Below are 14,053 nucleotides of genomic sequence, written 5' to 3' on the forward strand. Positions count from 1 at the left end.
TAGACACAGCTCCAGGCAAGCAGGGAGGGAGCACTGTACTGTACCTGTGGACAGAATGCTAACCTGAGGTCCTATTCGGTCTTTTAGGCAGCTCCTAAAGATCCCAGGAGCATTGTTCAAAGGAACACAGGGCAGATGGCCAGAGTGTCGTGGTCCAATAGTTAGACATAGACTTATCTAATCATTGCAGCATTGATATTCTTGGGACCTTACTGTGCACAAACCAGTGGTGCCATTTCCCAACATGCAACAGTTCAAAACTAGGCTGTGAAACACTTTGCTGTACTCTGAGGTTATGAAATGTGCGATATAAGTGCAAAATCTCTCTGTCTCTCTAGCCACTATATTACTGTACACTTTTAAGTTTTCAGTATGTGATTGGTGCTAGGATAGAGTTAATACAAGGTTAGTGAGTGAAGTTGGAAAATGGCTCCGCTGGAGCGTTTTTAGTCCTGGTACCCACCTGTTGACTGACTTCCTTGTTAATGAGAAGCCTGGGTGTTGTGTCAGACACCCTGAGTGAGAGAGGAAGAGAACATCATTAGCACAATACCCTGGTGAACCACAGCACGCTTATAACATCCCAACATCCTGTAGTGTCACTAGCAGCAGCAGCAATACACTCTCCAATCAGATCTATTTCAAGCGATTAAGTCATCTCTGTGGGAAGCAGTGCATATCTTCGAGAACTCTCTGATCAAATACCATGAGAGAAGCTTCAGTTGAAGCTTGCGGAATCTTACGGAGCCAGACTCCTCATTCTCAGTAATGGCTCACCTCAGGCTGGGTGGTGCTGGCTTTTAAAAACATCCATCAGTGTTTGTGGGCATCACCAGAAATATCAGCATTTATACCTTTATGATCAATCTGTTCAGAATTGGAATGAGATTTCAACCTGGACACCATTAGTGAACCACAAGGACCCCTGGAATGCCAGCACTGACTTCCCCATCACCAGCCACTCTTTTAAGAAGGCGGTGTACAGTTTCAGTGTCTTTGTTTAATGGACAAGCATAGCTCAGAAAATGCTGGAGAAACACGGCAGGTCCAGTTACTAGTGGTGTGGCACAAGGATCTATTTTGGGACCACCACTGTTTATCATTTTTATAAACGACTTTAACGCAGGCATAGGTGGATGGATTAGTAAATTTGCAGATGACACTAAAGTCGGTGGAGTAGTGGACAGTTTGGAAGAATGTTACAGATTGCAGGAGGACTTAGATAAACTGCAGAATTGGGCTGAGAGGTGGCAAATGGAGTTCAATGCAGCTAAATGTGAGGTGATGCACTTTGGGAAGAATAACAGGAAGGCAGAGTACTGGAAAGATTCTTGCTAGTGTGGATATGCAGAGGGATCTTGGAGTCCATACGTAGATCCGTGAAAGTTGTCACCCAGGTTGATAGTGATGTTAAGAAGGCATATGGTGTGTTAGGTTTCATTTGTAGAGGGATTGAGTTCCGGAGCCGCAATATTATACAAAACGCTAGTGCGACCACACTTGGAATATTGTGTACACTTGTGATTGCTATATTTCAGGAAGTGGAAAAGGTGCAGAGGAGATTTACGAGGATGTAGTCTGATGTGAAGGGAAGGTCTTATGAGGAAAGGCTGAGAGACTTGGGTCTGTTCTCATTGGAAAGAAGGCGACTAAGAGGGGATTTGATAGAGACAATCAAAATGATCAGAGGATTAGATAGGGTGGACAGTGAATGTCTTTTTCCTAGGATGATGACGTGAGCTTGTACAAGGGGGCAAACTACAAATTGAGGGGTGATAGATTTAAGACAAATGTCAGAGGCAGGTTCTTTACTTAGACAGTGGTAAGGGTGTGGGTTGCCCTACCTGCCAATGTAGTTAACTCTGCCACATTAGGGAGATTTCAACAATCCTTAGATAAACACATGGATGATGTTGGGATAGTGTAGGAGGACGAGCTGAGAATAGTTCACGAGTCAGCACAACATAGAGGGCCGAAGGGCCTGTTCTGCACTGTGTTGTTCTATGTCTGCTCTCTTCAGGAGAGTCACACCGGATTTAACTCTGTTTCTCTCCTGGGCTGCTGCCAGACCTGCTGAGTTTCTCCAGCATTTCCTGAGAATTTAAAAGAAAATTCTTTCATGGGACATGGGCATCATTGGCGAGGCCAGCACATGTCTCTATCTGCTCTTAAACGGAGTGCCCTGCTCGGCTATTTCAGAGGGCAGTTGAGAGTCAACCAGATTGTCGAGGGTCTGAAGTCACACGTAGGCCAGACCAGGTAAGGATGGCAGGTTTCCTTCCGAAAGGACATGAGTAAACCAGAAGGGTTTTTATAATAACTAGGGATAGTTGGCGTGGTCACCATCACAGAGACTGGCTTTATCATTCTGTGGTTACTAATTGAACTGAAAGTGCACTAGCTCCCCAGAACATACACTTGGATTACTGGCCCAGTGATATTATGAATATGCCACTAACTCCTCTCATTAGCATAAGCGCTTAGGGTAGCTGGACAGGTTGATCAAAAGAACATGGCGTTATAAATACAGCCACCCAGAAGGTGAAACAAATCAGCCTTTACGACAAGAGGTAAAAGGACTCTTCCCCAAAGGACATTAGTGAACAAAGTCAGACCTTTACAACAAGCAGTGATAGTTTCATGGTCAGCATCACCACATCTAACCTTATATTCTAGACTATTTATTTATTTCAGTTTAAATATCCACCATCCATCGCGGTGCAATTGCTGAGTCAGATAGACCTTTGGCTAACAAAAGGGTCAATAATTATGTGATACATGCAGGAAAATGGAGTCAAGGTCAACGTTAGGTTGTATTAAGTGGCCACTTTCTTATGGGTTTCATGCTACAGTCTGTGTTTTTAACTCTTTAAAATTTAATGTGGGCATCACTATCTGTCCATAAATGCCTCAAGTCAAAGCAAATTACTGCAGATGCTGGAAATCTGAAAAACAAAAGCGCTGGAGAAATTCAGCAGGTCAGGCAACATCTACTGAGACAGAAACAGAGATAATGTTTTGAGCACAGTATGACTTCTTCAGATTGAAGCTTAGAGTGGTGCCGGAAAAGCACAGCAGGTCAGGCAGCATCCGAGGAGCAGGAGAATCAATGTTTCGGGCTGAAGCCCTTCATCAGGAATGAGGCTGGGAGCCTTGGGGGTGGAAAGGTAAATGGGAGAGGGGTGGGGCTTGGGGGAAGGTAGCTGAGAGTGCAATAGGTAGATGAGGTGGGGGTAAAGGCGATAGGTCAGAGAGGAGGGTGGAGTGGATAGGTGGGAAGGAAGATTGACAGGTGGGACAGGGTCATGAGGGTGGTGCTGAGCTGGAAGGTTAGAACTGGGGTAAGGAGGGGCAGTGGAAATGAAGAAACTGGTGAAGTCATTATTGACGCCCTGGGGTTGGAGGGTCCCGAAATGGAAGATAAGGTATTCTTCCTCCAGGCGTCGGGTGGTGAGGGAGTGGCGATGGAGGCGGCCCAGGACCTGCATGTCCGCAGCAGAGTGGGAGGGGAAGTGGAAATGTTCAGCCGCGGGATGGTGGGATGGGTTGGTGCGGGTGTCCCAGAGATGTTCTCTGAAGCGCACTGCAAGAAGGCGTCCTGTCTCCCCAATGTAGAGGAGACTGCATTGAGAGTAATGGATACAATAAATGATGTGTGGAAGTGCAGGTGAAACTTTGATGAATGTGGAAGGCTCCTTTGGTGCTTTGGATGGAGGTGAGGGGGGAGGTGTTGGCGCAGGTTTCACAATTCCTGCAGTGGGAGGGGAAGGTGCCTCTGCAGAGGATGAGTCATATCAGACTTGTAAAAAGAATCATAGCAGACTTAGAATGTTAACTCTGTTTTCTCTCCACTGATGCTGCCAGACCTGCTGAGTTTCTCCAGCATGTTCTGTTTTTATCCCAGAATGCCACTGGGAAAGTGTTGGCGAGGTACCTCTTTGGCCCTGCTACAATTGATCTGGCTTGGCTTTTCTGCAGAGTTTGCAGAGCTAAGTGTTTATCAGAGGGACAGTTCAGAGCCAAACACAATGTTGAGAGTATGGAGCAGGGCTAAGGACAGACGTCAGTGCTGCTCCTGGATTGGTTGGGGCTGCATTTCACCCTTGCACATGACCTACCCCACGCTGATCTAGAATCTAATGACTGGGTAAGGATACCTGTTCAGAAATGTTACTGCATACCTCTGGAGCAGGTGGGACTTGAACCCAGGCCATCAAGCTCATTAGGACACTATCACTGTGCCACAAGACTCCTCGGTTCTAAATCTAGACTGGCTTTCAATTCATTCCATTGTTCGCTAGGCCACAATGGGATTTGAACCCACAGCCAGAGTTATTAACCTGGGGCTCTGAATTACTAAAAACCACCGATGGTCCCGTTATGTCGCCATCCCCTGTGTGAAGATGCTCCCATCGTGCTGTTTAAGTGGACCAGCCCCAGGATTGTGACCTGGCAGCGATTTGTTTTTACACTACATGATGTTACATTATGGATTAAGAACTACGTTCAGCGCCAGGGCTCTGTTTAAAACCACAGGATTATAAAGTGTGAGCAATGGGGAAACTTGAAAATGCAGAATCACCAGTGTCCAAAATAGACCTCACAGCTCATGATGGCAGTGTTTGAGACTCTTTCCTTTATCAGTCAGAGTATTGAGTACAGGAGTTGGGATGTCATGTTGCAGCTGTACAGGACAGTGGTTAGGCCACTTTTGAAATACTGCATCCAATTCTGGTCTCCCTGCTATAGGAAAGGTGTTGTGAAACTTGAAAAGGTTCAGAAAAGATCTACAAGAACATTATTGGGGTTTGAGCTATAGAGAGTGGCTGAAAAGGCGGGCTATTTTCTCTGGAGTGTTCACAGGTGGAGGGATGATCGGGATTTACAAAATCATGAGGGGCATGGATAGGGGGAATAGACAAGGTCTTTTCCTGTGGTAGTGGGGCCCAAAACTAGAGAACACTGGTTTAAGGTGAGAAGGGAAAGAATTGAAAGGGATCCAAGGGGCAAGGGTGGTGCATCTTTGGAATGAGCTGCCAGGGGAAGTGGTGGAGGCTGGTACAATTACAACATTTAAGAGGCATCTGGATGGGTACATGGATAAGAAGGGTCTAGAGGGATATAGACCAGGTGCTGACAAATGGGACTAGATTAATTTCGGATATCTGGTCGGTGTGGACAAATTGGACCACAGGGTCTGTTTCTGTGCTGTACACCTCTCTGACTCTCGGGCAACATTTGAAATAGAAATCTTTCATCAAAACAGCTATGGGCAGTGAGTTAGATGCTGGGTTTTCACTACAGGAGGAGGCCATTCAGCCCTTCACTACCATTCAATCAAACCATGGATAATCTGGATCTAACCTCACGCTTCCATAACTTTTAAAGCACATTGTCACCCATCAGTGCTACAGATTTCTCTGCAGCATGTTTCTTAGTTTTAAACCTGTTACTTACAGCATTTTCCTCCACCACTATCACCCCTCAAATGCCCCGCTCCGCCCCACGCCCCCCCATCCCACCTCCACTGCCTCTCCTCCGGAACCTGGAAAAACCCACACAGACCTGCTGGCAAGAGACGCAAATGGTTGCACCTGCAGGGAGGTGCCCATGATGATGAGGAGGTCGCACTTTGGAAAATCCTGAACAGAAAACAAAAGTGCTCATTAAAACAGAAGTGGAAGAGTACATGTTCATAAACAACGCGCCTAATTCTTGCTTGTCAATGTAGTTGCACACTCAAAACAGGCAATTGCCTTGTGAAGTTAAAAATACACTTGTATGTTGAATGCAAGGATCAGGAGCTGGTGTTTAAATGTGGTGGCATTGTGGTGATCATTGGTTAGTGGGAAGTGAGTGAGTGGAGTTCCCATGTTGGACATCCTGGAAACGAGTAACCACAGAATGTTTCACTAATATTCACCCGCCACGATGAAACATACTCTGGGTAAAGCACACGGCTTTGACGATCTTTCCTCAAGGCCGCCACTTGAAAGCTTTAATTAAAGCAGGAGTTTGGGTAGCAAGCTGTAATCAACAGGGGTGCCAACTGGGATTAAATCTATTCCTGGAGGTTTCATCGTACATGTTGTGGAGGTGACTTATAAGTAGTTCTGGGATTTACATATTAATGAACCAAAACCTGCATTCTAAAAGATGAAAGACTTAACAATCCAGGTTTGTTCAATATATCACTGTATGACACTGTAATCTTTTGCTATAAATTCTTTGTCTTACAATATTATACACCATAACCAGCTGATGAAGGAGCAGCGCTTCCAAATAAACCTGTTGGACTGTAACCTGGTGTTCTGAGATTTTTAACTTCATCATATATGTTGCACCCCCACCCATTACCCAAACATCCCACAGCCATCTTAATCCTGGTGAAGAGAAATGCTCGAGGGGAACAGCCAAAGTTTTTCCCACAATGCTTTGGATTTCCTCCAGGTTCGCACCCAACAGTGTCCTCGAAATTGACCTTTAATTCCTGGACACTCCAGGCCGATCCTCCTGGAGATGCTTCGTGTGAACTTCAGGCGAAAGGCAGTCTGGGGTGGGACTGATAATTAGACAAGGGCTCACAGAGTCCTCAAGGGGAGTGCAGAAATCCTGGAGGGATGGGTGGAAGAGGTCACAGGGATTTGGGTGGAGTGACAGCCCATAGAAGAATTTAAAAACCGAGGTCTTGCTTAATGAGAAACCCAGTAGGTTAGCAAGCATGAGGCTCTAGGGTAAATGGGACTTGGTGACAGGAAGTAGAGTTTGGAATGAACACAACAGAATCTATCCACAATCAGTCCTCTTTAATGCAGATAGGTTTACTGGAAGAGTTAATGGATATGTTCAACATTCTGAAGGCATTTATTCTATCCGAGAGCTCTGTGGATGTTCCCACATTAGGTGGACTTTCAAGGAGGCAACTCATTTCTCAAGGACGATTAGGGATTGGCAATAAATGGTGGCCTAGTCAGTGACACCCACATGGCGTGAATGAATGAACAGAATAATATAAATAGGCAGCACGGTAGTTCAGTGGTTAGCACTGTTGCCTCACAGCACCAGGGTCCTAGGTTAGATTCTAGCCTCAGGCGACTGTCTGTGTGGAGTTTGCACATTCTCCTAGTGTCTGCGTGGGTTTCCTCCGGGTGCTCCGGTTTCCTCCCACACTCACAAAGATGTGCAGGTCAGGTGAATTGGCCATTCTAAATTGCCCATAGTGTTAGGTGCATTAGTCAGGGGTAAATGTAGGGGAATGGGTCTGGGTGGGTTACTCTCTAGAGGGTCGGTGTGGACTGGTTGGGCTGAAGGTCCTGTTTCCACGCTGTAGGTAATCTAATCTAACAGGCAGAGAAAAGTAATTTAAGATAATTGTCATGTTTTCCTGTAACAAAGTCCAATACGCCCTTACAATAGACCAGGAGATGATGTTGCAACAGATTTTTTGAAGAACTAATAATAGACCTTTCAACCTCATACGAACACAAAGTGACCTCAAACATGTCTTAAAACTCACCGCTAATCGTGCATCATTTACTGGCTGCTTCCTGTGTCGAATCATTTCAAGGGAACTTGCTGGGCAAGTTTTGAAACATTGCTCATTCTTCATCAGAACTTGAATTACTGTAACTCAATGGATCCTCACTCCTCTTTTTTTTTTCTGTAGTTCCGGCCACTTTGGTGAGAAATCTGCTGTTTTTTCCGATTGGAAGGACTGCAGATTTCCTGCTCACAATCGAGGTCGGAGGGTCTGCCCTCAACATCAAGGTCACATTTGACTGGGTGTGGCATCAAGGACCTCTTCAAATCGATGGGAATTCGGGGTAAAACTCTCCACGGGTTCAGCACAAAGCTGGACGGTTGTCATTGCTGGAGGTCAGCCAGCTCAGCTCCAGGATATCTCTGCAGGTACATACCTTCCTAACTAATCTGCTCACTGTTGTTGTAATACACTTATGGGACTTGAACCAAGCCACCTGGTCCAGAGGTAGGGACACTAACACTGTGCCATAAGCACCCCTTTCTGCATGGTAGTGTTCTAGGCCCAATCATCTTCAGCTGCTCCATCACGGTGCTCTCCATCGTAAGGTCAGAATAGGGGCTGTTCACTGATGGTTTCACAATATTCAGCACCATCGAGACTCCTTTGTCGTCCATGTCCAAACACAGCAAGACTCCCAACAACAAAGAATCTAACCATTACCCTTTTGTTTGACAGTCAATGGCATTATCATTGCTGAATCCCCCACTTTCACCATTCTGGGTGTTTACCATTGACCAGAAACTGAACCGGACAATGGTTGCAAGAGCAGGTCAGAGGCTGGGAATCCTGTAGCGAGTAATACACCTCCTGACTCCCAAAAACCTATCCAGCATCTACAAGACACAAGTCGGGAGTGTGATAGAACACTCCCCACCTGCCTGGATGAATGCAGCCCTAACAACACTCAAGAAGGTCAAAGTGCCACTTGACTGACACACGTTCACAGCCTCCACCATCAACGCTTGCAGCAGCAAGAGCCAACCACAAGATGCATTGCAGCAACTCACCAGAGACCTTCTACAGCACATTTCAAACCCATGACCACCACCATCTAAAAAACGGACAACAGGAGCAGATAGTTGGGAACACCACTGCCCCAAGTTCCCTCACCATTCTGACTTGGAAATTTCAGCATTACTGGGTCAAAATCCTGGAACTGCCTCGCTAACAGCACTGTGGGCATGCCTACACCAAACGGACTGCAGCACGGTGGCCTCAGCATTTGCTACTCTAACTTTTTTTTTTTAAAAACCACACACTGTCAGGACCAATTATGCCATCGGCATCTGTACTTACGGACTCTATAGTCGCAAAGAATCGTTGGGGGAGACTGTCGCCAAAGAACACGATATCTATTTAGAGGAATGAAATAAGGATTAAACTCAGTACACAATAGGATCCTTTCCCAAAATCAGAGGCATACTTTAATGTCATGTTTCTCACAGCCAGTTTGATGAGACAATGACGAGTCTCTGTTGGGCTACGGGAGACAAGGAATGGGGTGGTAGAAATGAGAAACATTATTTGCGCACACCAATTTTCCTGAGACGACACAGACGATAAATCACCCTTTATACCCTGCGGAATGACCCAGAATGTGTAAAAACTGAGCGTGCTGGAGAAACTCAGCAGCTCTGGCAGCATCCAAGGAGCGAGAAACAACATTAATGTTTCAAACGTGGTATGACTTTTTTTGGGAACTGTGCCATGTGTTCCAGATTCTGAAGAGGAGAGACAGAAACTAACTCCATGAGAGTGGAAATGAGACTGTGGAAAAATAGTTTGGTATCGTCTCCCAGAACCGATTAGTTTGCCCATAAGATGATATCAACATGGTATTAATATTCATCTTCCCATCGATAATCCCTCTCCTTCATGCAGAGCAGGATTTTTGCACAAGACAGTGTTTCGTCAGCACCTGTAACCTACTGGTATCTTGTCCAGATGGTCTCTATTCATATCGAAACCAAGGATGCCCAGAGGCAGTGACTGTGGAGGATATTGCATCACTGTAGGATTCCACCCTCGTGCATGGGTTCAGATTCCCAGTTTGGATTGTGATTCAGTATCAGGAACTCTGGTTGAATCCCCGTTTCCCTCCATAGTCAAAATGTATTTGAATGACAGTGCTGAGTCAAGGGACTCAACAGTCTCCTCCTCTTCCAAGAAACACACTGAATATAGCAGCCCGTTAACACCACCATCTACGTTCGGATGTGGCGAGCTTAGATTTGACCAAGAGCATCTTCCACCTTGTTCGATTTTACTCACCAGGTTTCACGACAGAATTGCACTCTTCGCATTTTGGCAGTGGCTTTGTGAAGATCTGTGCTGTTTGACAGATTAAGCAAAACAAAAAAAAAAAAGAGGGAGATATTAGATTAACAACTGAATGCACATCATAAAGCTGCAATCAAACATCACAGACTACTGCGCCAGACAACAGTAGTAGAGGGAACTAAGAAAAAAAGGTAATTTGTCTGGAGATGGCAGCTCAGCGGTAATGTCATTAGAGTAGCAATCCAGGGGCTTGTGTCGATTCTCGGGGCTCATGGGTTCAAATCCCTCCACAGCATCTGGTTCACTCTAAATTCAGTTGATAAATCAAGAGGTGACCACTGGTGGCCATTAAAACCAATCAGCGGTTCAAAGGAAATCTGTCATCCTCACTTAGTCAGGATGTCCCTACATGTGATTCCACATTCTCACGATGTGTTTAACTTTTAACAGCCCTCTGAGCAGACCACCCTGTCCAGGGCTAATAAATGCTGGCCTTGCTAATAAGGCCCATGCACCATGGAAGAATTTTTAAAAACCAGGTAAACGGGGAAACGTATCCTACTTCTCATTGAAGCAGCACCATGGGATCTTTTATTTTCACTACCTTATCTGCTTCAGTGGCAATAAGGTGCTATATAAATGCAAGGACTGGGGTAGCATTGTGCATTTTATGGCCAGCGCCGAGGGAGCGCCGCACTGTCGGAGGGTCAGCGCCGAAGGAGCGCCGCACTGTCGGAGGGTCAGCGCCGAGGGAGCGCCGCACTGTCGGAGGGTCAGCGCCGAGGAGTGGGCACTTTCAGAGGGTCAGTGCTGAGGGACTGCTGTACTGTTAGAGGGTCAGTTCTGAGGTGGTACCGCATTGTTAGGTGGTCAGCACTGAAGGAGTACCGCACTGTCAAAGGGTCACCGTTGAAGGAGTGCCGCACTGTCAGAGGGTCAGTGCTGATGGAGTGCCACACTGTCAGTGGGTCAGCACTGAGTGAGCGGGCACTGTCAGTGTGAAGACTGAGGGAGCACCGCACTGTCGGAGGGTCAGTGGTGAGGGAGTGCCACACTGTCGCAGAGTCAGTGCTGAGGGAGTGCTGAATCATCAGAGGGTCAAGACTGAGGGATTGCCGCAATGTTGGAGATGCCTTCTTACAGAAGAGACATTAAATCGTTCAAACCCTTGGGGCGTCCTGAAGTCACAACCGAGTTAAAAAATACTTGCATTCATAGAGCACCTGTCATGACTGCTGGATGTGTGAAAGTGCCTGAGAGTCAATGAAACACAGTGTAATCATTATGGTACAAAAGGCTAGTTATTGTAATGTGCAGCCATGAAAATAGAGACCAACATACAATTAAAACCAGGTACCTTTGTGTTCGTATTAAGGCAAGTGACAGGTCTGTGAAAACAAGTTTTGTATGTGAGAAGGGGAACAGAGCAGAAAAAGGGAGGCTTAAATAGATCACTTTCTTTAATGGCAGCGCCACCTATTGCTGGGAAGTGGTTTTGTCCCGTCAGCTGCCGACTCAGGCGAGCTCAAAGTTAACACTGCACAGTAACTAAAACAGAAAATGCTGGAAAAGCTCAAGTCTGGCAACAACTATCACTGTAACAGTGCAACAGTCAACACTGCACAGCGGTGTGTCTTGTGATGTGAATACTATGCTCATCATTGCACAGGGCCTAAGAAATAACCAAGTCACCCAAACATTGCGGTCTCAGTCTTACAACTGATGGTGAGGGTTGATCTGTGAAGTAAAATCAAGATAAGGAAAGCTTCAAGTCCTGACGACTGTTTTGCTGAGGATTCACTGAAAAGTTTAACTATTTTAGATATAGTACTAAGCTGCCTCTACAAACAGCTCGGAAAAACCAGTAACAGTCACTCTCTCACTCCCCAATTAGAAGGTAGACCTGATGTGGAGATGCTGGTGTTCGACTGGGGTGGACAAGGTTAGAAGTCTCTGACACCAGGTTATAGTCCAATGGGTTTATTTAAAATCACAAAGCTTCAAAGCACTGCTTCAAAAGCTCATGATTTCAAATAAACCTGTTGGACCATAACCTGGTATTGCGTGACTTCTGACTTTGCCCAGTTTAGAGTCAGAGTCAGACAGCACAGAAACAGACCCTTCAGCCCAACTTCTCCATGCCGACCAGGTTTCCCAATCTAAACTAACCCAATTTCTTTGCATCTGGCCCATATTCCTCTAAACCTTTCTTATTCCTTCCGGATGATGAGGGGCTTTTGCCCGAAACGTCAATTCTGCTGCTCCTCGGATGCTGCCTGAGCTGCTGTGCTTTTCCAGCATCACACTCTCAACTCTTTCCTATTCACGTACCTGTCCAAATGCAGTGAGAAGCTTGTAGGCTCGGACTACTCCTCTACTGCCTGGATGGGACAGCATTCAGCACAAAGCAGCCTGCTTGACTGGTAACCAATCCCACCAGCGTCAACATTCAATCCCTGCAACACCCACCCACGTGGTGACACCAGATGCAGTGCAGGAATTTGCCAAGGCTGCTTTATCAGCACCTTCCAAACCAGTGGCCTCTACCAGCTAGAAGGATAAATGCAGCAGGTACATGGGAACACCACCCCCTGCAAAGTCCCTTCCAACTCACTCACCAGCCTGACTTGGAAATGTATCACCGTTCCTTCAGTGTCGCTGGGTCAGAATCCCGGAACTCCTTTCCAAAGAGCACTGTGGGTGTCTCTACACCACACAGACTGCAACGGTTCAAGGAGGCGGCTTACCGCCACTTTCTCAAGGGGACTAGATTCTCGATAGGCCAGGGTATTGGGGACAGGCTGGAAAGTGGAGACAGCTCAGCCATGATCTTATAAAAGAGCACAGGAGGCTCAAAGTGGGGAAAGGTGTTCTTACTTCCTACAAACCCCACCAGCGTAGAACAACAAATGGGCAAAAGTGAGGACTGCAGATGCGGGACTGCAGATGCTGGAAACCAGAGTTTATATCAAAGTGGTGCTGGAAAAGCACAGCAGGTCAGGCAGCATCCGAGGAGCAGGAAAATCATGTTTCGGGCAAAAGCCCTTCATCAGGAATAGCCCTATTCCTGATGAAGGGCTTTTGCCCGAAACGTCGATTTTCCTGTTCCTTGGATGCTGCCTGACTTGCTGTGCTATTCCAGCACCACTCTGATCAAGAACAAATGTCCCAGCCAACACATCCTGTGAAGGAATAATATTTTTAAAAACTCTGGAGATTTGAATGGTTAGTCCAGGTTGACAATGCAGTGCCGAGCTGAGGAAGTGCTGTCAGAAAAGTTTGTGAATACTGGTTTACTGACCCAATATGATGGCTACAATATAATGATGCTGATACTCTGGTTGGAAGGCAGACTTACTTTTCATCCAGTCCAAGTTATACAGCTTATTGCACGTGCGGTTAGTGCAATGGGAGGTGTAGAATGTCCCGTGTGCCTCTATCAAGTCCTCATCCTGTAGTCCAACTACACGTTCTAGCGTGTCAATGTTCTAAAATAGAGCATTAAAGAAAAATAACAACAAAGGTTCGATGCCAGGAAGAGTGTTCTTTCACCCAAGAGTCATGACCGTTGGAACAGAGGCCAATTTCAAAGTCACTGCACTCCCTCAATAGCAATAAGGTGCTGTGACTCGACAACATCTCAAGTGATAAAACAGCAGGCAAGAGGGGAAAGGTACAGTCACAGATATGAGTTGCCTGTGCTCTGGAGTCAGCTGTGGCTCAGTGGGAAGCACTCTCCCCTCTGACTCACTGGGTTCTAGGTTCAAATCCCACTCCAGGGCTTGAGCATAAAAGTCAAGACTGAAACGCCAGGCCAATACTGAGGGAGTGCTGTACTGCCAAATTAGACAATAAACCCAACCCAGTTTGCCTGTTCAGGTCAATGCCTCAAAAATCATTTGGTACTCTCTTGGGTTTAGCCCAGTGAACCTACCGATCTTTATCCCTTAATTAACACCAGAAATTAAAGATTATCATAATATCCCTACAGTATGGAAGCAGGCCATTCGGCCCATTAAATCCACACTGTCCCTCCGATCTTTCTTCACAGATGCTGCCAGACCTGCTGAGCTTTCCCATCAACTTCTGTTTTGTTAGATGAAGATAAGTGGGGAGGTTTGCATGTGACTCTCCCATGGGCAAATAGTCTAATGACATTGTAAAGGCACATAGCAAAACTGCCCAGGATATTTGTTAAAATGTGACCAGCTCCCATCTAACTTCATCCCA

General features: G+C 46.2%; 1 protein-coding gene across 6 annotated transcripts in view; it reads right to left on the reverse strand.

Annotated features, from left to right (window-relative positions):
- Positions 1-390: 390 nt before the first annotated feature.
- Positions 391-14,053, reverse strand: part of sirt2 (sirtuin 2 (silent mating type information regulation 2, homolog) 2 (S. cerevisiae)) — a 45,952-nt gene continuing 32,289 nt past the window's right edge. For all 6 annotated transcript variants that reach the window (XM_043680796.1, XM_043680794.1, XM_043680795.1 and 3 more), the window contains exons 9-13: positions 13,182-13,311; positions 9,815-9,874; positions 8,840-8,895; positions 5,566-5,642; positions 391-515 (exon numbers count right to left, since the gene is read on the reverse strand). In XM_043680796.1, coding sequence (XP_043536731.1) covers positions 407-515; positions 5,566-5,642; positions 8,840-8,895; positions 9,815-9,874; positions 13,182-13,311 — 432 coding nt within the window. In that variant the 3' untranslated portion in view covers positions 391-406. The remainder of the gene's footprint in view (positions 516-5,565; positions 5,643-8,839; positions 8,896-9,814; positions 9,875-13,181; positions 13,312-14,053) is intronic.

The sequence above is a fragment of the Chiloscyllium plagiosum genome, chromosome 41 (assembly GCF_004010195.1).
Source record: "Chiloscyllium plagiosum isolate BGI_BamShark_2017 chromosome 41, ASM401019v2, whole genome shotgun sequence".
NCBI lineage: Eukaryota > Metazoa > Chordata > Chondrichthyes > Orectolobiformes > Hemiscylliidae > Chiloscyllium > Chiloscyllium plagiosum.